Here is a 23,993-nt window from a genome sequence, read left to right as displayed (position 1 = left end):
TATAACATATTCTTGCACTTGTTGTTCCTTTATTGTCACTCCTTATCATGGATGGGAAGGTAGGAATGCATGTGTGTGTGTGTGCCTCATTATCCTGGAAAGGGGAAATAGAGGATGCAATTTTTCTACTTGTGCATTTGTTCATATTTTTGTGTGTGCATCTTATATCCAACAGTTGTGAACATGATCATGATAGTCAAATTCTGGTAAATCAAGATAGATTTAACCAATCATTGTACAGTACAGTACACTACAGTATATTATAGTACAGTCACCCATTAAAGTCCTGTCCCCTCTCCTCCTGAACCACGATCATAATCATGAACACGAAGCATTTAAAGACAAAATAATGCATCAGTTTCTACTGCTTCAGATTCATGAGTCTTAATCTCGGGGTCCGTGGTTCAGGAGGAGAGGGGACAGGACTTTTATGGGTGACTGTACCTATCACAATAAGATCTCAGACGAGTTTATAACTTCAATAATCTCTTCTGTTGTCACTCTCCAGAATTATGGTTTTGTTACAACCTTGTTTTCTCTATTCATATGGCAGTTATGTTCATGGTGTGTTGTGTTTTTCCATAATATCTGATAAGGATATCTGCATCTAACACCTTAATTTGTATAACCTTTGTCATTATTGAGGAACTGTATTAAGCAGCAGCTGTAGTGGTTGACACCTTAGGCCTCAGGGCCCTATCATGTGACCAGGATCTAATAAATGGATAATTTGATAGAGTGAGTGTGTGAGGTGGGTACACAAGAGATGCAGTGGAATAGTTGTCAGATTGCAAGATGTTGCTTTCTTTAAGTGTCTTGTATGCTCAGGTAATCTTGTGGCCCTAGCAATGCTTCGAGAAACACAACTTTGATATATATCACTGGACTGTGCTAATAAGTTCTGCGAGCTGGATGACATGATCAGTGCTGAAAGAAGCGAAGTTGTTTGAGTTAGAAGTGGCTGGGGGAAGTTTAGGGTGTTACTAACTTTGTCAGCAAGAGGACCTTCCCTTTGTGTGAAAAGAAAGAAGTATGCAACCAGTAAGAAAAGTGTGATGCAATATGGCAGTGAAACATTGGCGGTTAAAGTTGACCTAAGCAGGCCTGAGTGAGCTGAAACGAGGATGGTGAAGTGGATGTGCAATGTGTCACTTAAAGATAGGAAACCTTACTCAAAACTAATAGGGTGGCTGTTTATTGAGAGTATGGGCAAAGTTTTGCATAGAGATAGGCCGAGATGATTTGGGTATGTGGAGAGAATGGAGACCAGTTGGGTCCAGAGATGCAGGAGTTCTAAATGTATTGGGGAAGAGAGCCAGGGATAGGCCAAGATTGACATGGGAGAGGGTGTAAGAAATTACATGCCGGCAAGTGATAAGAACTTGGCAAGAAAGGCTGTAAGAGACAGTGAAGCATGGAGACCTGCCATCAGGTAATTGCTTCTTACCCCACAAGTGTGGAAAATATTGGTGATGATGATGTTGGTCACGTAATGGGCCCAATAAATTATGTAGTTTGAATAGAAGAATTGATTTTATACATGTGTGTGTGTGTTTGTGTTTGTCTTCTTGATGGGTAAGATTGTGTGTATGGTTTAGGGTCTAGGAAGAGAGTCCAAGCAGTATTAATACTATTTTGTGTGAGTATATCCTTAAATGCAGTTAATGCTCCCTCTCTTGTTTTTAGTTGGAGAGCTTAGTGCTAAAGTGGATCCCAAGAGACCCGGCATCGATAAAATTACAAGAAGAACAACCAGTCGCAACACTACACGAGGCTGTTGAAAGTGACGCGTTTGTGTGGCGCCAGCTTGAGAACTTGGAGTCGAGTGCAGCTCTCACACTGTCCTGGGGCAACACTCGAGCTCACAATCTCTTCCTTTCCTCAGTCAACGTTGACGCTCGCAACATTGTGAGTAAGGAGGCACTGATCACGGTAAACATCCTCATGGCACCCCACTGTATATTTGTGTGTAATAGCAGCAGGTTAGATAAAAAATAAATATAAAAAGCTTCTTTTGCTTTTGTTTCACTGCAGTCATCATTATCCAGTTGTCATAGTTTGTTTTTGTTGATACCTAAATATTTAATTTACAGTAATTTGAAAAAAGTGTTTACAAGAATATGAAACATGATTTGTGTGTTGTGTGTGTGTATGTTGTGTTTGTTTTATGTGTAGGTTTTTGTGTGTGTGTGTCATGGGTATTTGTCCACACCTCCATAACATAATCAAAGGAGATACCCAGCAGATATATTAAGCCTCCAAAAGAAGTGGTACATTTATTCTTCCTTACCTCCAGTTTACTGAAGCCACATGGTGACAATATTTATAATCAAGAGTACATGACACTGCAGGCCTTGAGGAGGATGGGAGACTATCAGCTGGTAATCACTTGGTAGTATTTCCCTACATTTGCCATCAAATTTTATTTCTTGCTTCTATATTTATGCATTGATTTTGACTTTGAACAGCTTAAAATGACGACAATATTTAATGGGTATGTCTGGTTCATTTTTTAGTGTAGTTCTGATCAGTCTTAAGGCAAAGGTTTTCCCCATAAGAACATATCACCAGTTATATGATGGCTGTCGATGGTTATATACAGTGTACAGCAGTTTATCCACACTGTACTTAATTTGAAGATACGTACAACTTTCCAGGGACACGTTTGTTAGATAAGGAGAGAAACCTGTGTAGCTGAAGTAAGGTGTCCATAAACACTCGTTTTAATTAATTAGAAGAGGACACCAGGGAATAAGTGAATTTAGTTTTTGAAGTAAGGAAAAAAAAGAATGGTTTGGGATTTAGTTATAACTGAGGCTTAAATAGATGAGCATAGTTTGAGAAGAAGCTTATTAGTGTAAATTTACTCTTGTAATTTTATTTTGCCTTTAAGTGCTTGATGTCTGTGACTGCCATTTGTAATTACAGAACAGGTATATGGATAAAATTTTCTTAAGGATATATTATATAATATCGTATCTGCTGCTATGAATGCACATTCATACAACTTTATGTTATTTTACTTTCTGAGAATTCTTGCTCTGTATTGTACAGTACTGTATTCTTATTGGTATGTTTTTGATGTTGTTTGTTAAATTTCTCCTTAGAAGCTTTGTGTCTCATATTATCAGTAGGCTTTATTAACCCTTATTGAATGTACTGTATTTGTTTCCTGTTCCTTGAATCTCTTTTAAACTCTTTGGTCTCTTCACTTTCAAACTTACATTAATTTTTATAAATGATGTAGTGGATTGGACATCTCATCTGCTGCATCAACGAGCTTGTTGGCTGATGCTCCAGGGTTGTCAGGACCCCCTTCATTTGTGTGGCTGGGCTTTGTTATAGAAATCTAGAGATAGGGTCTCTTCCTGCTCGACTACAACCCCAGAAACTGAGGGCAGCACTGATGAGTTAGTTGCAACAGGCCAAGAGTGTGTTGCTGCTGTGCTTCTGTGTATAAACTTCATGCTCCACACAGACTGTAAAACAGGCATCCCCTTAGTTTTTAGTTAAACCTATTGACCAGACATATTATAGTCATTTCTGTGCTTTCAGCTGCTACGTGCCTTATTATTATTTTATTTCAGAATACTTACTGTATATGAAGATAGAATGGTTGCTTGCAGGTTGAGGCATTTATATGCCAATGAGTATATTTATTGTGCTGCAAGAGTTTTAATTTAATTAAACAACTGAAGTGGTTATTAACTTGTGGGCAGACAGTCAAGCATCTTCACTTCCCAGTGGTGCATAGTCTACAACATGTAAATCGACTTTCCTTATCCCAGATTTGAGATCTGGCCTAAGGTTCCTATGGGGATTTACAAGTTACCATAGGGAGTTTAAAGGAGTGCAGTGGCCGAGTGGACACTGTGCAGCACCCTCCTCCTGTTCCAGGGGTTGGTGATTCGATCTCAGGCACTTCAAGTTAACCCAGCTGTACTTAATATTTCCTGACGGGGGCTATATTGCTGTACTTCTTCTTGTTTGATTACATCATATACCAGTAGGATTTCTTCAGAGGATTTTACAGCTTTTTAGCTACATCCTGATAGTTTAATGGGAGCAGTTGGCTTTTGTTAACAGTGGTTATTGTCACTGTTACATGACCTGACCAATCCACTGTATCAATTATAAATAGTAATTGATCTTGATATTGGATTTTTTTATTGAGCATGGTATGGTTTACTCACATCCCTCCTTCCCTCCACCCCAAGGGGTGATGGGGTAATTTGGAAACAGAGGGGCATTTGAACCTGAGTTTAGTACAGTATTGTATCCTGTGTAAATTGTGGACTAAACTTTCAACAGTGAAAATTGTTTGGCACATGACCTCTGTCAATTTTATCAGTGCTACAGTATCACTTGGAATTACTGGACAATTATAGATTCAGAATGTTGTAAGACTGGACTAGGGATCCTCTGGTAAATTATGCTGACAAAAGTAACTCTGGAATAATCACAAAGTAAAGTCAGGTCTGTGGTGAGACCCTACAAATACAGCACATGTCTAGGATGAACAAAATAGCTGGACTACAAACTGTTGTATAGATTTCTGTTTTAGTGTGTTTTATTATATTTTCTTGTGAGTTTTATTTAACAGAATTAGTCAGCAAACATTACACGAGCTCAGTGATGAAGCTTTACACATGTACAGTATAGACAAAGCTCTTTATAGAATGCTGCTTCTTGGAATACAGTTTCATTATTATGTTCATTGTTCAGGTGAAATTTTTACTATAAAAGAAAAACAAATTAAAATATAAAAGTGTTCAAAAGTTCAGAGCAAGATATGCAACACACAGTGCATTCTTTTCTCTAAGCTGCTCACCCAAATAATGAAAGTGGTTTACACTGGAAAGTGTTCAACTAAGCATCACCTGTCTCTATCAGGTTGAACACTTCTGTAAGACTATGGTCTGTTTTTAACATAATTTTATATATATTGTCTTGAAAAGGGCCTGCAAGTAACCTTGGTGGTTATGTGGCCAAGCAGTCAAGGAGAAGCATCAGCATGGATGTAAAAACATGGGTCATAAGGGTCATGGAGGGAGGTGAGTGTCAGGTTGATGTTGATGAAAGTTTGGGTTTGGCTGTGTCAACCATTGGAACCACTCTCAATAATACAGACAAGATAAGGGCTTTTGCCTGATGCACCACTTCATTAGCAACAACTGAGACAACTTTATCAAGGATCATTTTACTGGAGACGATGGAGAGCCAGTTGGGCTCTGTGTAGGAGTAGGGTTGTGTTAGGAGCAGCAGCAGACGGTGGTCAACCTTACACAAGTTCCAACTGAAGCCACTGGTGAGTATGGAATTTAATTTATTTTTTATGTTCATTATAATGAGAAATTATTAATCTTGTTTAAGATTTTTATAATACATTGATGTGTACAGTATCATTATTAGGGCTGTTGCTGATACCCTGTGGAGTCCTCATAGGTTGGTCATGGGCTGCCTCCATTGGAACCATGTTATACTGACCTCATATAGAGCTGTTTATTATAGGACTCCATCATCCAGGAACACATCTAGAGTGTTTATTAGAGTTATGCCTGTACATCAGGTTACTAATTGCTGAATAGATTTGGTTTATATTTGAATACAGTAACTTAATGTGTTCCATGGTGGTTTTGTATTGAACAAATATTTTAACTTACACTTTCTCTTATAATTTTTTTTTAATACAGGTGTGTTGGAGGGGAGAGTAGCATATTTATTTGCATGTTTACATGTATTTTTTTAGTCCAGTATATTTGTGTTGAACATAAATAATACAATGGTGTGTAAAGGTTATTTTACACTGGACAATGAAGGACAAAATCATCAAGCACATGGGGATTAAAACAAGCCACCTGCTTCCTTACCCCCATCAAAGTGTAAATTAAATGTACCAATACAGACCCTTGAATACAGATCTCAGAAAATTGGATACTTGAAAACCAGACTTTTCTTCCCTTGGTCAAGTTGAAGTCTTCTTTCAAGGGTCATTCATGTGTTACCATAGGCCTATCAGTAGGGTGTGTCAAATTCTGCTTCCAGTCACACAAACTCGGTTGAACATTTGTCTTACTTCAGAAACAAAAATAACAAAATATAAGAACATTGTTTTATGCATACTTTAGATAAAGTGAAAAGAAATTTATGAACTGTACCTTCAGATTTTTCAAACGTAAATCAAAGAAGGGACAATAATTTTTTTCATAACTTCAGATTTTTTTAAACTGAATCTTAGTAAATCAGGGACTGCCTGCTTATATTAGTCTCCAGTGGCACGGTCTTCTTCTGACTACTGTACTGATCTCATAATATCACCACTAAATAAGAGAGCAGTACAGTATATCTGGGAAAAGTTTCTCTAAAGTGAAACAGGTCAGAAAAGTGCCAAAAGAGAATGGAAAGCCAAAACATTGGATGTGAATTTAGATGTGATAAAGCATTTTGAAGTGGGAGAAAACCTGATGCAAATACTGTACTGTAGCCAGGCAGTAAACCTTATCCACCTCCTGTGGCATCTACTGTACAGTACAGTATACTGTATTGTTTAAACTGGTATTTTGGTTCAATACCAATCAACCAAAAATGACTAGAAGGTATTAAGTAATCTGACTATGTGTCTGGTACCTGTACTGTATGTTCAATCATTCACCACTGAGCTTATGTCATGTTCTCTTGGTATTACTGTATACTTCTTTCTCCACATTTGGATTAAAAAGTATTGATATACCTGTTACTGTATTGTGTACATTATTTTTTCTATGCCATTAAAAATATTCATTATAAAGTAAGCATAAATAAAAGTACCAGTTTGAGAATAATTCAGCTACCAAATGTATCAAGCACAGTTGAACCTATTCTGATAGGCCCAGTTTTTGCATGTATGCTCTCTGCTCTTACGTGTATGATCTTATGTAAAAAAAAAGTGAGTTTGGGGAAATATATTGTTCATAACACATCTGCGAATGAAAATCTTGGACACATTCTTGTTGTTAAGGAGGGGAGTGTTGTTGGGAAGAGCATCAAGACCATGTGCACGCTGTTGGGGGACTGCTCCAGGAAACTTTTTTTTTTTTTTTCTGATACCAGAACAGTGCACTGTAAATATTTTTATACAGAGCAATAAAAAATTTTTAAGTTTATCATACACTCTTGAGTTGTACACTGTAGGACTTTAAGTGTGTTTCTGGGGATCACTTCCTCAAGCCCCTTACATAACTACTGCAATTGGTGAGGGAATACTATAGTAACCCACTAGGTATTAAAGTATTTTTATATAAAATTATGCTCTGTTTGGAAGGTAGAGACACGTGTATTGTACAACTTATTATTTTCAATATAACCCCTCCCCCCAGATACTGTATTAAATTTTAATATGAACATACACCATACTAGTTGAGTTACCCAGCTTCATCCAGGTGGAGGGACAGGGTACAGTACGTGGCCAATCGCACCTCCCTGCTAAATTTGAGCTTTGTCTTCAAAACTGTGCAAATGCATAAGGAACACACACAATGTATTTTATGTATACAGTACTGTATAGATTTACCATCACAACCATTTTGTTCATCCTAGACATGCATGTAGTACTGTACTGGTACAGTATAGCCCACACAGTCAACCTGGGACAAAGTACAGGATTGGAAATACATTAGCAAATTTCCTTTTGAGTTGTAAATAAAGAATTTAGTAGTATACAGAATGGCATTTCATTCACTGATGACTGTACTTGACATAAAATTGTCCAGAGTGCAATATCTTGTACATTTTATATGTGTGTATGTATGTCCAGTATGTGGGCAATAGGGGGTTTGAAGGGGGCTAGTTTGCATTCCCATGTTTTCTATTGGATGTACAGTCTACAGTAGTTCACAAATGCTGAATCTGCTAATTTCATAATTCCTCAGCAATGCTTATATATACAGTACGTACTGTATATTTTATATACAATAAAACCTCCATAATTTGGAATAATGGGCATTCTATCTTTGCTGAAGTAAAGCAAGGAGTATAAGTGGTATGGAATGGTCAGAAGAATATACAGTATAACTGTATAATTGTGATATGTTCGCTGGTTGTTGAAGATGACACCTTGCGTTGTGTAACAAAAAAGGATTTATAGAATTATGGAAGTTTGGAGGTCTCTGATGATTAACCGTATATGGTAACTGAAGGTATTCTTTAGGTTGAGAAATGAATCCGTCCTCTACAATATTTCTAAATAAGCCATTCAAAGTTCTTCCTCTACCATATGTACTAATCCACTGAACTCTGCATAAATCACTTTCTCTGCATGATATATGTACTGCTTATATTAGGTGTGCAGTTTTCCTATTTTGCTATTTGTGAATATTACTCTTCCCAGCTTAAACACTGTCTGGTTTAATTTTGCTTCATTTTCTTACATTCTCTTCACCTTTTTAGTTTATATCTTAGTTATCATTATCAGATGTCATGTCATATTGTTGAACTCCACTCCTTTCTGTTTGGAAAACACCTCTTCACCCTGTCTCACCCGGTATGCCTTGTGCAGTAGTTTGATTTTGGCCATTTTCATAATTTCTATTTTTAGGTATGTGATCCACTGTGCCAAACTGTTATACCTGCAGAAGGATTTTTTAAGTACCTACTTTTTCATCACAGTTCTCTTCCTACAGCTGTTTGGGCAGAAATGGAGTTCATCTGTTCCACTATTTGCCCAAACACTCAGCTTCTCCCCACTCACTCCTGCAAAGCCAACAGAAGGCACTGGAGGACCTTCAGTAGGTTATAATGGGTGTAGTAGAGAACCAACAACTCCCCCTGCCACTGCCTCTGTAATTCCTCCAAAGTTGAAAGAAGAAGTGCCAGTTGCAGTCTCAGCTGTGAAAGACGGCAGCTCAGAGGTTTGTGGCAATTTTACAATTATGAGAGTTTTCGGTGTTAAGATCAATTAACATGTACGGGTCAGCATCCTGCAGTACTCAAGACTATTCAGGGGACTTGAGCCTTGCAGGGAGATGGGGAGAAATATAAGGGGCATAAGCTGGTTGTATAGAAGTTGTGGATGTAGACCAGGTAATATCTTCCATCAGTCTCGCCTCACTCAGAGTGTCTGTGCCACTCTTATGAAACTTTCCTTCTCCAGCTTTCTCTAAGTCCTCTGAGTACCGGTAGGCCCAATTCACTCTCAATATAGGACACAACTTCACATTCAGAGTACAATCTTGAATTCAAGTGGAGCACTACACCCTTAAAGAACACAAGATTTAAGTAAGCAACTTCCCTGTTGGACACAAATTTCACTATACATTTTCACTCCATAAATCAAACCAAAAACTTAGTGGGAGGAAAAAAAAAATCTTGACAAACATTAGCAGGCATAGCAAACATAAGAAATTTAATTCTTCCATAATAACCAAATGAAAACCCAAATACACTCTTGCCCGACTTACAACCTACTCGACTTACGACCGCCAGCACTTACGACCTGCCTCAGTCGTACCAAAATTTTGTCAAATTACGTATTTCGAGTCCCAACGTCAGTACACAGACAAAATTTTCGTTTGTAATTCACTTTAAAATGGCTGGCAAGCTTAAAAGTGAAAGTTTTGTGGTGCTGAGAAGAAAGAGAGACACCCATTTTAGATTTTCTATGTATTATTTAAACATTTTCGACTTACGACCTGGATTTGGGTCCCTAACCCCGTCGTAAGTCGGGGAGGAGCTGTACAGTGTACAACAAAATGGATAAACACTGTAGACAACCTAATTCTCAAAAAAGAAGAAGAAAAAAAACGGTATGAACCTTCGGAAAACCACCATTAGCACACATGCATCCTAAAACAATCCTCCTCACACATGAACCAACATTAGGTGGAGGTGGCTCCATCATAAACAACACACAACAAGCATATGAAACAATGGACCACAAGTATTAACCTCAAAATCAGGATCTTTAGGACCAAGATTGGATCAGTTGTGAGCATTTTCCAGTTTTGCTTCCTGACATTCTTAGAAAATCCATTGAATTTTTGTTTTATTAAATAACAAAATAAAGAAAATATCAATTTATATGAACTGTACTTAAAATTTAAAATTAAATACTTGTACAGTACAGTATAGTCTTTTTAGAAGTACAAATTTCCTTAAAATTGAGTTAAATGGACATGTTTACCCAATACTTTAATTGTCTTTATTTATATTTATTTGTACGGTATTGATGAAATATTATTATTGTGTTTCTATATCTGATGAAGTTAATATTGGTCAAGTTAAACCAAAGAATTGAGGTAGTGGCTGATTGTTAACACACAGGATCCTATGATATGATGGTGCACTGCTGGTTGATGGTCCTGCCACAGGATCTTGAAGGCTTGATGGTTCACTTTCAGTAACATTAATGGTTTTAGCTGCTTTCTTGAAAAGAATAATGTATGGGGTAGTAAATGATTTGTGAAATAGATGGTGTAGGTACATTATTATTTATTATCTAAATACTGTACAGTACTTTTATAATTGATTTGTTTTGCTATTTATTTCACATAACATTTGCTACCTCATATACATTTTTTTTTCTTCAAGAAAGTAGCTCTTTAAACTTCATCCAGCCACTTCTGACTGGTCACTGCACTAGCTTCAGCACCCTCTCCTGCAGTGATTAAGTCACCCAGGTAGCAGAACTCAGTGACACATCCAGGGATATATCTAGTGTTGGGTTTCTCAAGTCTTAATGAGGTCATATAATTACTGGCACATATCAAGTCCTGCAGTATGCCATCTACACCACAGCACCTCTTGTGTACCCACCTTCCACGCCCACTGCAAATTATGGATTTTCTGCTATCCCCTTTCTTACAGACAACACATGACCATTATCCACTTTCCACCATGGGTCCTTCACCCACATAACTAATTTGACTATTCCAGGAAGGACCAGTCCTAAAATCCTGTGATAGTATCTCCAGTGCCATGATAAATAGAAGGAGCTCAAGGCCATTATTGAACCCTGCTATCTCAAATTCCTCACTTTTCCCATCTTTCACTTTCCTCAACCCTTGATGTCTAACTCATTGCCCACTTCATTATCTACTATCTACTGTACAGTCTTTTGTTGATTATAATACCCCCTTCCCATTCTGTCCTCGTGTGCCTCGAGGATACGAGCTCTGAAAGGAGGGGTGCTCGCTGGGTGCTCTGTTTACTTGTTTGCTTCCTTTTCTGTTGCCTTGCTTGTCAAGGCAATATCTCGGGAACATTTTGAACTAGGAATCTGAAACTTGGACACAATTGTCAAGTGTTTATAATTATTATTAGTTATTATTATTATTTTTATAAGTATTCTCATAACTGTATTATTATTATTACTGTATTATTATTATTATTATCATTACTACTACTACTACTACTGTACAGTACTACTTTTATTATTATTATTGTTATTATTATTATTATTATTATTATTATTATTATTACTCCTACTACTACTACTATTATTATTATTATTGTTATTATTATTATTATTATTATTATTATTATTATTATTATTATTATTATTACTCCTACTACTACTACTATTATTATTATTATTATTATTATTATTATTATTATTATTATTATTATTATTACTCCTACTACTACTATTATTATTATTATTATTATTATTATGTTCATGGCATGACATGGGGGTATACATTGAACATACCACAAGGCTACTTGTTATTGCTCCTTCTGGTGGATCTCAGATATCTGAAAACAGCCATCAGTAGCTTTCAGAGGCCTACTATGAAAGTTACATTGAAGGATTGTTTGTAATGGTTAAAGGTCAAGAATATAGTGAGTAGATGAGCTGTGGTGTGTGGGAAAGTGTTGTAAGGAAGGCAGTATGTGACTGGAAAAAAAAGGTGATGTTCAGAATGTTATCTGGCAAACTGTGCAGTAATCCCTCGTCAGCTGTGGATTTAACTGTAGTGTTTTATATTTCCTTCACTGTTATACCAACCACGGTATTTAGTTTTAAGTATCCGCAGGTTTCCACGGCCACAAAGGAGATTTCTAGCCCAGAGCAGCAGGAAAGTTCGCTGGATCAGGTCTATCAAGTGGTTCGTATTGTTCACTTCAGCTTGTTTGTGTTGCTATCATCTACCACGCCCAGGTCCTCTTCCTACTCTAACCACTTTAAATCACCTTTATCACTTTGCTTTTTCATCCTTCATGTCACAGTGCAGCACTGTATATACTATGTTGCTGTCCTGGCTATAGTCATCACTAACACTCAGGTTCAGAGGGCTGGGGCGGCACCCACCTCCCTTATAGTCGAGCTGTAGCCACCCACCCCGCTCACCGAGTCACTATGGCTCAAAACTCTATATAATATTAATTATAAAATAATATATAAACAACATTTTCCCAAAATAAAGGAAATTATGGTAAGTCACCTAGAATATTATATACTGTACAAGCAGACCCTTATTTATGGGGATTTGATATCTACTAAAAATTCATTTACAAAAAAAAGGCAATTTTTTTCAATTTGAGTGAATATAGTGAAGTTACAAGGGGGAAAATGTCCACTGTCCAAATTTTTTCATAAACAATAGTGAAAATATGCTAAAATAATCAGGGTTGGCTGGTTTAAATCAATTTGATTTAAAACTTGTTTTTTTTTATCATGGCTTTAAATCATGTTCCAATTACACAAGATTAGGATGAGTTCATTCAGGACCAGACTTGATCAACACTGGTGTAGGTACAGATACGTTCAATAACCCGTACTTGCCAATAGTATAACAGAGACGTGACCGACTGACCAAGTCGAGATAATTTTATTTTATTGTGCCCCCGTATCCAAAATCACTGGTAAATGTAATTTAAATTATTTTGGTGCCGGTGCTAAACCTAAAAAAAAAAAAAAATATATATATATATACAGTACATTGCTTTGATTTACAAAAAAAATTTATTTATGTAAGGTTTTCAGGAAGAGAACCCTTTTGTAAATCCAGGTCTGTTTGTACATATTTCTTTTCTGTAAAATAAATATTTATTTGAGAAATTGTGATGTATAACATTTTGAATATTTTATTTATTACTGTGCCATCAAAATTTTTCTTTATAATATAAGTTTAAATAAAGTGTGAGGATAAATCAGTTCATTAAAGCAAAATAAAATAGGTAAAATAGTATAAATAAACACACACATTACATCCACACATCGTAAGTGCTCATACTTTAGGGTAACTGAGAAGGGCAGCTGCCGGACATGTGAAGCAGACATATACCTACTCTGATAAGCCCTGCTCTTACAGGTATGGTCTCTGCCCTTACACTTATGATCTCTTCATAAAGCAAACATGTTTGGAAATATATTGTTCTTACACATATTTGTGTAGGAAGTCCTTATAGGGAATAAAATCTTTCATACACATGTTTGTGTTGCTAGGGAGAGCATCAGGGCCAGGTATTTGGCATCGGGGTACTGCTCCATTATATTGTTTTATTATAAGTTTTCTGAACAAGTGTACAGTACTGTATAGTATGTACAGTATTTTTATACAATACATACAGTAAACTTTTTTTAGATACAGCATACACCCTGTACATATTTTTAACCCTGAGCCATACATTATACAACGTTGTGTATGTCTCTCAGGGGTCACTTCCCAAACCCAGTATCTTAATTACTTGGCTCAGTCTTTGCCAACCCTGGGAAACTCCTGAATGTAACTTGTGTACTTGGTGGGGATTATCTGTGTTCTCAGACATTTGTCATAAATTGGATTATTGATTTTCAGGAACAGATCCCTCCCGCCAAGTTTGACTGGACGTCTAGTGGTCTGACCAATCCTCTGGAAGTACCAGGTGAGAACATTCTTCTTGACTTAAATTTGTTTTTCTTTGCACAGTTCATGTAAGGGATAGTGCCATGACATTTTAAAAAGTCATACACATACTATATTGTCTAAATATGGCTTGTGAACCGGATATTTGTTAAGATGGAAATTTGAAATACGGTATATGGAAATTGATTCGATTGTATGGCCATGTACAGTACAGCATTTATATATATGGTGAAGTGAGCCTGCCTACTAGATAACATAATTTACATTTAGCATACCCAAGTAGCTAAGTGCAACAAATCTTATACAAGTACTGTTTATAAAGCCAGTACTGTACAAGTATAGTAGATGAAGTTTATACTTACATAGCAAAAGTTGGATTTTATGTAAAGTACAGTCAGTACTGTACAGCAGAATTCCTTTTTTTCTGTTTTATTTGTCTTTTGACAACAAATATTAAATTGTTAAAATATTAAATAAAAATAAGTTATGAAGCCTGTTACAGTACCTACTGTACAATACTCCATACTTTTATTAGTGTGATGTGGAAGCCAGACCTGGGGTAAAAGTAATGATTATTACAGGGCTTTTAAAGCAATAGTAATACTGTATCAAAAATTTTTGGCTGTAATATTAATAGTAATCAGAAGGCAAAATAATAGATAATAGTTTATTACTTTTCTATTACAGAGATGTTTCTTTAACTCTTAGGTTGTCCAAAATTTTCTCATAATTACTGAATTGCTGGTGTTATTCAAGAGTTTACTTTAACAAGGAATGACAAAACCCAACCATAACATGCTAGTTTGTAACACATTACAAATCCCTGCAGGCTCCAAGTGTGGTGACTGGCTGTGTATTGTTCGTGACCAAAAGTGGTATTAATAGATGACCAAGTAATAGTTATAGATGATAACTAGAGTAATATTAATATAATAAAGCAAAATTAAAAGGTATAGTCTGGATTTACGCGGTTTTTGTTTACGCGTTTGGTCATTTACGTGGTGCCTTGCCAGAATGAAATGTTTTAATTACGCGGTAAATTTCATCATTTACGCGGGAAGCGGCTCGGGCAGGGTGCGCACAAGGACGCCCAGTCATCAAAACATTACCAAGTTCTTCACCTGCCACCCACCACAGCCGGCCCAAGTCAGTGATAGTGAGGATATGGACTTTGAGGGGTTTGACAAAGAGGCCCTGCAAGCCTCTGTGGTGGATAGTGATACAAGTGATACAGGTGAAGGCCAATAATCTGCCCTCTGCCTCGGAACCAACCCCCCATCCCCGTGTGCCCAGCCATCTTTTCTACTGACGTAAGTGTTAAAAAACCTAATATTATTGATATTTCTCTTAAATATTAATTGTGTGTGTATACCATCATAAAATTAAGATGTTATTTTGACTACAAGGTACGTATTGTGTCGGAAAAAGTGGAGTTTGGGAGTCGGCCCAGTCTCTATTTCAATAAATCCCATATGTTCTGTTATTTTGTTTACACGTTTCTCGTTTTACGCGGACCTCCACGGGCTCAATTGACCGCGTAAATGCAGACTATACTGTAATAGTAATAGAAACCCAGTAATAGACCCCATATCTGGTGGAAGCTTCCTTTGCAGCCTAACATTTCTCACATTGCCGTCACTGATGAAATATAGTGTTTTGCCAGTCTTTTTTAATTGTCTTCTGTGAACAATACTTTGTCTTCATGACAACAAAACCCAAAAATCCTGTTTCTCACCAGTATGATATCACAAGTGGGATACCTGTACTCCCTTTTCTGGATCATTTGGCTCTTGTAACAAACCATCATTATGAGATGTTTCTGTTTAAACGTTGTCAACCCAAAGTTTTTTGAGACTTGTCCTCAAAGTAAAATAACTGCTTCTATAAACAGTTCAGTCATTTACTAATACTGTAGTTTGGTTTGAGTGATATATTGTACAGGCCATAAGTCTCTGGGTTTTCAATGAGTGACCTACACTAGAATGTCCCATGCCAGTGTCTACTTCGGTCAGGAGGCTTGACAATTCTAATAGCAAGTTACACCATTGTGTGAATATGCTGCAAATCAATTCCTTACCTAGTGAACCAGTTTTGAAAAAATAATATGAATGTCTAGTCCAATGGGTACTTGAAGAGCAGGCTCAATGAAGCTTCAGATTTGCAGGATTGAAAGTGAAAAATCCATAGGCGGCGAATAATTAGCGTTAGAAATGTAATTAAAATTTTTGAGATGTCATATGGACAAGTTATTATAAAGATATCAAATTGCAGACAGCAGATCCTTAATTAGCAGGTTCAGGAGTACATAGTATATTGAGTTTAAAACAAAATCAGTGAGATCAAGACTATGGCTTACCATTTTGGCCATAATTATGATCTTGACAATTTTCTTAAAAATCTCAATACTGTATTATATGCACTCCTGAACATGCTGATGTAAGGTCATAAATAAAGATTGATCCTGAAATGTCATCTTATAACTGACTCGTGGTCGAACAAATCAGTATTCATCCCTCTTCGTTTTGGGATACTTAGGCGAGCTGCATCTATTGTTGTTTTTTATGAAGTTATAGCTGATGGTACCAAACATATGAAAGGATGGGAGCAACTGATTTGTTTGGAAGAAAATTCTCACCTCTTCTCCCTTTTTACAATACTTTACTGTACTTTCTTACCAAAGGATGATCTTATTTTCAAATTGATTTTACCTTTAGATCCCAGTCACAAGTCAGTAGCTTGAGATTTCAACAGACATTGGATGTTTGGAATTGCTCAATGTAGACTTGGTTGAAAAATAAAATTTTAGGGTCAATCCTCCATTTTTAGTAATCACTGTTGATGCTTTATGAGGAGATCTATTCCCACTGGGTTAAGATTCACAATACGTTACTTGTGGGGAACAGCTGTTAAACTGGAGAAGAGGAACACGATCGCTCTTTCATTTCCTCAACCCAATACCCTGAGAAACTTGAAACTGGTCTGTGTTGCCAAAGAATGTATAAGTAATGAAGATTAATGGTGAACAGTTGACCCTGGTGTGCATATTGACCTTTGCCTTAGTTTGTTCTCTGCTGTATGTGCTTCCTATTTGGGGTGCTATTGATATTTTCACCTGATAAACATCATCTTGGCTGTTCTTTGTTGGTTTGGAATCTTTTGAGACACTCATTGACTACCTGTATGCTAGGAATAGAGAACTGGAACATGAAATCTCATTTTATAGCTGAGTGAAGGTGAAAGACCTAATGTTCCTCCTTTCTTGGATGGGTTTTAAGGGTGCAGGAACTGTGGAGGTCAAAGCATGCATCCTGTGTTGATGGCCAAGTGGTTTGAGACCAGGGCAAATTTATTCTAAGGTTGCAGCCCAGTGAACCGGAAACCTCGATGACTTTTGAAGTAGAGACCAAGCCAGTCCAATGTATTGCTTCAGTCTTACTTCACTGGGTATGGAGCTGATCAATAGGACCGTGTTACCAGCTGTTAACATGTGAAACACCTTGTCCATGGCATGCATTGACAGAAGGGTGGGGGTGGCTGATGATGTTGTAGTGAAGGTACAGTTTCTTGAGATCACTCTGCATATCCTCGGTTATAAAATGAGATTTCACACATCAATCTTCCATTGTGGAACAGTAAAACAGATTAGGTAATACCTGTACAAACAATAAGATAATGTTCAGTGCAGTAAATTTAGCTTGATATAATTAATCACTTTTGAATGAATGATATTTTAGTCCAAGAAAGAAAACAAGTACAGTACAGTACATTACAGTACATGTTAAAGAAGAAAGTAACTTTAAACCATTATTCATAACTCAATGACTTGGATAATAGAATATCATGTAATCTTTCTGTGATCAGCAGAATACCATAGGCAGTGTTTGATGCTTGTGTTTAAGGGATGTACTGTATAGAATCAAATTTTACTCGCTATCACTTGTACTTTAAGCTTAATCACTGCCTTTGTTTATTACAGCTTAATATAATATTTATAAATTACAATTATATAATGCTGACCTGTAATGTTACTCCCAAGTTATGAGAATACCTGGTACTGTACTTACTCACATCGTAATATTGTATCAGCTTGACCATATTTTGTCTGCTGTTAACTCCTGAATCATTTTTGGTACAAGGATATTCATTGTACAGTACCAGTTAATCACTAAATATAAGCTTTGGCCTGACCTACATGTTACATACATATGGCTCATTCTTATATATATATATATATATATATATATTATACTAGAATTAGCATGAAATTTTAAAATATTTGTCAAGCTTTCCAGACAGTGTTAAAAATCACAATATATATACAGTATATATATATATATATATATATATATATATATATATATATATATATATATATATATATATATATATATATATATATATATATATATATATATATATATATATATATATATATATATATATATATATATATATATATATATATATATATATATATATATATATATTCTTGCACTTGTTGCCACTCCTCTCACATCTAGTATTGTAACGGGCGACTCATCTTTGGTGCACTGTGAATGCTTCTACCTTGGTTTTATTGCTTTAAGGTTATGGGAAGTGTTAAGCAGTCATATCCACTAATGTTCTAATGAATGTGGGTGTTTGTAATACAGTAGTTGTGTAAATGAAATAATGAAAGGGAGCAGTTTATGATATCTTGAATAACTACATCTTACTGGTGTAATTCTTTTTGGATATTTCAGCATATAATTCATCATTATTTGGCTTGGACCTTCTCTTAACGAACACTAGTATTGGTAAAGGAGCAACTAACGCGTTGCTCGCAAGTGAGTAATTCTGTACCTGAGACCCCAAGATGTCACTGCATGATGTGCACATTTTAATTTTATAGATGGCTTGCTGATTACCATATTTTTCCAGTGTTATATCTTGAGTTATTATTTTTTGCATGGTATGAATAATTTTAAGCTTTGTGATTTATTCTGCACATGTTGATTCTCACACATTTATGTAAAAAGTATAGTTGTTGCATTGCACATGTACATCCCTTGCTTTGTGTGTCCAAGACCTGAATATTACCATATGATATTTCCAAAGTTGGAAACTGTTTGTGATAATATTCTAGTTATAATGCAGTAACTTCTTAATTCTATTTTCAGGGACTATTTTAACGGGATAGATAATTATCTATTAGAATATTGTCTGAATTTATTTGTTTATTCATGGTACAGGTTAGGGTCTTGAAGGTTTGTTTCAATTTATTTACACCTGTATATAACATGTATATACTGTACAGTATATGAATGCCATTTATCTGTATATGAGGTATGCAGAGACTGTACAAGCTCTCAACATCATCTTTATATTTGTCCTCTTGAGCTATGTTATGTATAATTTAGATTGTTTTAATACTGTAATAATAAATGATAGTTAGGAATTGTAGAAACGGATAAGTTTGTGTGAGACAACTGGGGGTATGACTAATGTACTTTCAGAATTCCTCAGTTTTGTTTAAGTGTACAGTATATTTAAGGGCTGCTAGAATATTGCCAACATAAGTCCTTTGTTTTCTCTTGTTTTACAGTGGCAAGTGATGGCTGTATTGATCTTTTTTTTTATTATTTGATAATTTCACCTCATTCACATCATACTTGTATTACAAGCAGGATGGTACATAGAGACTCATAATAGATGCTGTATATATATTGTTTAACTAATGTTATAAACATTCAAGTGATGGAGTGCTGCCATCAGGTAACCAAGCAAGTGTGGAAAGTGGTGGTAAAAAATAATGATTAAAGTAATGATGTCATCTGCGTACAGGATGAGGATTGAGGATTCTTTATAAAAAAAACTTGAGGTCAGAGGTCAATTTCATTTTGATTTTCAGATATTTTTGGTTTTTGGATGTAGTCTATCTTGCATTACAAGAGCCAAAGCCTGGGCTACCTTGTACAGGTTCACATCCAGACCTCAAATCTGTCTGATGTGGTTTTTATACCTACACTTGCACTTTCTGCCTCTTGTAAAGATGTTTTTACAGTAGAGTAAATATGATTTACTTCGGTATTTTTCAGTGCGTTAGGTTTTGGTAATGTTTGGTACTGTACATTCTGAGTAAACAAGATTTATCAGTAGAATGAAGTGGTGATGACAGATACCACTGTTAACAAATAAGTGATTCCATCACCTGAAGATTATCACTTTCTCTGGCTACACTTTATGCTCAGCAAGGAAAGGAAATTCATATTTAACCGGCATGAGAAGTGTGATACAGTATGGCAGTGAAACATGGACACTTAAAGAGGATAACCCATGTGTAGGCTTAAGCGAGTTGAAATGACAGTAGTGAGTAGTGTGTATCATGATGTTGAGAGATAAGAAACGATTCAGAGCTAAGAGGGTGGCTAGTTATTTAGAACTTTAGGGAGGATTTGTTAAGTTGAGTGATCTCGGCCATGTAGAGAGAATGGAGGAGACCAGTTGGGTCAGGAGATACATGAGGCTGAATGTGGAGGGAGAGAGAGCCAGGGTTAAGCCAAGAATGACATAGGGAGAGGTTGTAAGAAATTACATCAGATATGAATCTGATAAGAGACCGTGCAGCTGGGAGAGCCGTCATTAAATATTCATGGCTAATCCACAAGCTTGGAAAATGGCTGTAAATGGTGATGATGAATTGATCATGTGAGGCCTATAACATTATTTGTTTTGAGTAAAAATTGCTTTAATGGAAGTGGTTACACTGTTTTCTTCTTGAAGGAAAAAGAATTTGAAATACAATACTGTACTGTAATGTATTAATCTTTTCAATGCTAAAGTTTTAGTTTTTCACTCTGCCTTTTAGTGTACATTTGATGTTCTATAAGGGCTGTAATATAGTAAATGGTGGTCTCAGTGGAACTCATAATTTAACTCTTATTTGACCTTTATTAAATGTATTTGTAACGATGATACTTCCTGATATTACTGTATCATATAAATCCTGAATGTTGAATAAAGATTGTCCCCAAATACTTTACTCATCAGGGCATGTTAGTAGCAGGTATTTGACAACAGAAGTTAAAACATTTTCAGTTTTCATGCTGGTTTAGCTATGAAACATAAAACCTTTGCTTTACATCTTGACATACAGTAATATTGATGATGTATTAATTTTCATACATTATTGAAATAAACTAACGTACAAGTAATTTAAAAACAATAGTTTATATTTGTGTGTTTTATAGTAAACCTGTTTAAGCTAATTATTTAATGGACAGTGTAATACAGGGGGTCCTTGCTTAACGTCGGGGTTATGTTCCTAAAAATGTGACGTTATACAAAACAACGTTAAGCGGATCAATTTTCCCCATAAGAAGTGGATAAAATATGAGTGTTACAATCCTGAGCCTCCCTTTGCCCCATGAAATACATTACACATACAGAAAATCATTGCCATATCTATCGAAAATAGTGCATACATATACAACTACTAAGTTTGTATTGGTACTCACCGATGGGCGGAGGTGGTAGAGCGAGTGTGTGGTGGGTAGAAGCAGAGGAGGGGGTAGTGTGGCAGGAGCAGAGGAGGAGGAGGAGGGTGGTGAGTCACCGAGACCGTGCCAAGCCGAGAGAGCATAGCACAGCCAGACAAGAGAGGGTGATGCACTGTAAAATGTAGTCTGGCGACGCAAAACGACGTAGTATCAGATCACCGGGACGTTAAGCGAGTTTTTGGTCTCTAAAGTTTAGCGACATAGAACCAAAACAACGTTAAGCAGGACGACGCTATACGAGTACTTACTGTATTACAGTACTTTAAAAACTTGTGATCCAGGCAATATCTACTTAAAAGAAAATACATGTTACCAGTTTACTTAAAGTTTATCACATTAGTGATAAAACAGTACAAAGTGGCATCATTCAACCAGCTAAGAAAAAACTCATTTTGCAAAATTCACAAATATTGGTGGAAATTCCAATGTTTATTTTGTTTTTGCTTCTTGTTTATGCTTCAGTACTAATTCCAATATACTAAATGATTATCAAAACAAATACACCTACACTACAGACATAACTTACTGTAGTTGCAATTTGTCCAGGTTAGGTTACGTGCTCTTTGTGGCAAATGACAGGTCAAGGTAACTTAATGAAGACCCCATAGCTTCCTCCTAAAGCTGGTTAGGGGCTATATCAGGCTCCTTAAAGAAAACCCTCTCTTGGTTGTCCTTTCTGTGTTTTTTTTTTCCTTTGTTGTTGTTTAACTTTGAAACATAGTCTTTTCCTATTTTATTCCATCCACTATTTTCTTGCCTACTTATATATTGCTTTCTTTTGCTTTCTTCTTTCCTGCCTGTGCATGCTCTGCTTCTTTCCTGCTTGTGTATGCTCTGCTTCTTTCCTGCTTGTGTCTGCTCTGCTTCTTTCCTGCTTGTGTCTGCTCTGCTTCTTTCTTCTTTCCTGCTTATGTATGCTCTGCTTCTTTCTTCTTTCCTGCTTGTGTATGCTCTGCTTCTTTCTTCTTTCCTGCTTGTGTATGCTTGACTTTTCTTTTTGACTGTTGGTACTACTATGCTTCCATCTTTTTTCTTGCTTGTGTGTGTCTTGTTTCTTCTTTCACATCTCTTGTGTATACAGTACTGTACTTCCATTGCCTTCTTGCGTATGCTCCTGTTTCCTACCATCCTTTCTGTTTATGCTCCTCTTGATTGTGTGTTCTCTATGCTTCTTTATCTCTAGGCTGTGTTTGTTTCTTCCTGCCTCTCTCTGTATGCTCCAGTTCCTTCATTTCCACATATGTATGCTCCAGTTCCCCTTTTTCCACATATGTATGCTCCAGTTCTTTCTTTTCCACCTAAGTATGCTCCAGTTCCTTCTTTTCCACCTATGTATGCTCCAGTTCCTTCTTTTCCACCTATGTATGCTCCAGTTCTTTCTTTTCCACCTAAGCATGCTCCAGTTCCTTATTTTCCACCTAATTATGCTCCAGTTCTTTCTTTTCCACCTAAGTATGCTCCAGTTCCTTCTTTTCCACCTAAGTATGTTCCAGTTTCTTCTTTTCCACCTAAGTATGCTCCAGTTCCTTCTTTTCCACATATGTATGCTTTTGTTTGTCCTGTTTCATGGTAAGAAAACAATTGCTTTATCTTTAGTTTTCTCCGTACAGGCAGTTGTTAATTTATTTCGAGAATTAAATCAGCAATTAGTTTCCTTCAGGTGTGGAGGTCATCATTGACTCAAATATTGGACTAAGCTCCATCGTGACCACCCACTTGTACGAGGTCTGTCCAAAAAGAAACCGAACTTTTTAAAAAACAAATTTATTGCTTTACTTACAACTTAATCAGACTTGTCTCTTTTAAAGTACTCCCCTCCACTGTTGATACACCGCTCCCAACGTTTTTTTCCAGTTCTGGAACGGGTTTTGAGGGATGGTGTGCAGGTCCCGTAGCGAATTTTCTTCTATCGTTTGGAATCGGCGACCTTTCAGGGTGGATTTCAACTTTTGGAAAAAAAAAGTCCGCAGGGGACAAATCCGGAGAGTAGGGCGGCTGGGGGACGATTGTCGTCTCGTGCTTCGCCAAAAAGTCCACGCCTCAGGCCTCTTCCTTCGCACTGCCTCCCTCAAACGCTTCAGGACCTCCAAGTAAAACTCTTTATTGACTATCTGACCACGTGGAACAAACTCATGGTGAACGACGCCCTTCCAATCAAAAAAGACAATCAACATCGCCTCTACATTTGAGCGACTCTGATGTCCAGATTTGGGATCGTCTTCGGTGGATGTTCTTACCATTTCGAAACGCTGGTACCACACGTGCCATTGCGTACAGCTCAAACAATCCTCCCCATAAGCCTGTTGCAACATTGAAAAGTCTCCTTAAAAGTTTTTCACAATTTGAAACAATTTCACGCAAACACGTTGCTCTTCAAGATCCTTCATTGTTCAACTTGCAACAAATCGCCAAGTGCACTAAACACATGTTCACTCTAGCACGTGTAGCTCGATGACTAATTGACATAGTGTAATGCAGCTAGTGTTAGACTAAAGGTCAAGGTCACTGCTACATAGCTGGCTCGTTGGCGCGCTATTTAAAAAGTTTGGTTTCTTTTTGGACAGACCTCGTATCTGAGAGGGAGCAAGGCATAAAAGTGATTGGTAAAAGGAAGAACGTGTATATAATGTGTGTG

At 36.6% G+C, this 23,993-nt stretch overlaps 1 protein-coding gene across 6 annotated transcripts in view; it reads left to right on the top strand.

The window, feature by feature from the left end:
• LOC121874138 (aftiphilin-like) overlaps window positions 1-23,993 on the top strand; it is a 41,754-nt gene that overhangs the window by 10,219 nt on the left and 7,542 nt on the right. For 2 of the 6 annotated variants that reach the window (XM_042378102.1, XM_042378100.1), the window contains 5 exons: window positions 1,687-1,932; window positions 8,658-8,885; window positions 12,009-12,080; window positions 13,773-13,839; window positions 18,563-18,646. In XM_042378102.1, the coding sequence (XP_042234036.1) occupies window positions 1,687-1,932; window positions 8,658-8,885; window positions 12,009-12,080; window positions 13,773-13,839; window positions 18,563-18,646 (697 nt within the window). The remainder of the gene's footprint in view (window positions 1-1,686; window positions 1,933-8,657; window positions 8,886-12,008; window positions 12,081-13,772; window positions 13,840-18,562; window positions 18,647-23,993) is intronic. The other 4 variants (XM_042378101.1, XM_042378104.1, XM_042378105.1 and 1 more) reach the window with 4 other exon arrangements.

The sequence above is a fragment of the Homarus americanus genome, unplaced genomic scaffold (assembly GCF_018991925.1).
Source record: "Homarus americanus isolate GMGI-L3 unplaced genomic scaffold, GMGI_Hamer_2.0 scaffold49667, whole genome shotgun sequence".
Taxonomy (NCBI): Eukaryota; Metazoa; Arthropoda; class Malacostraca; order Decapoda; family Nephropidae; genus Homarus; species Homarus americanus.
This window is presented reverse-complemented; position numbering and strand designations above follow the sequence as displayed.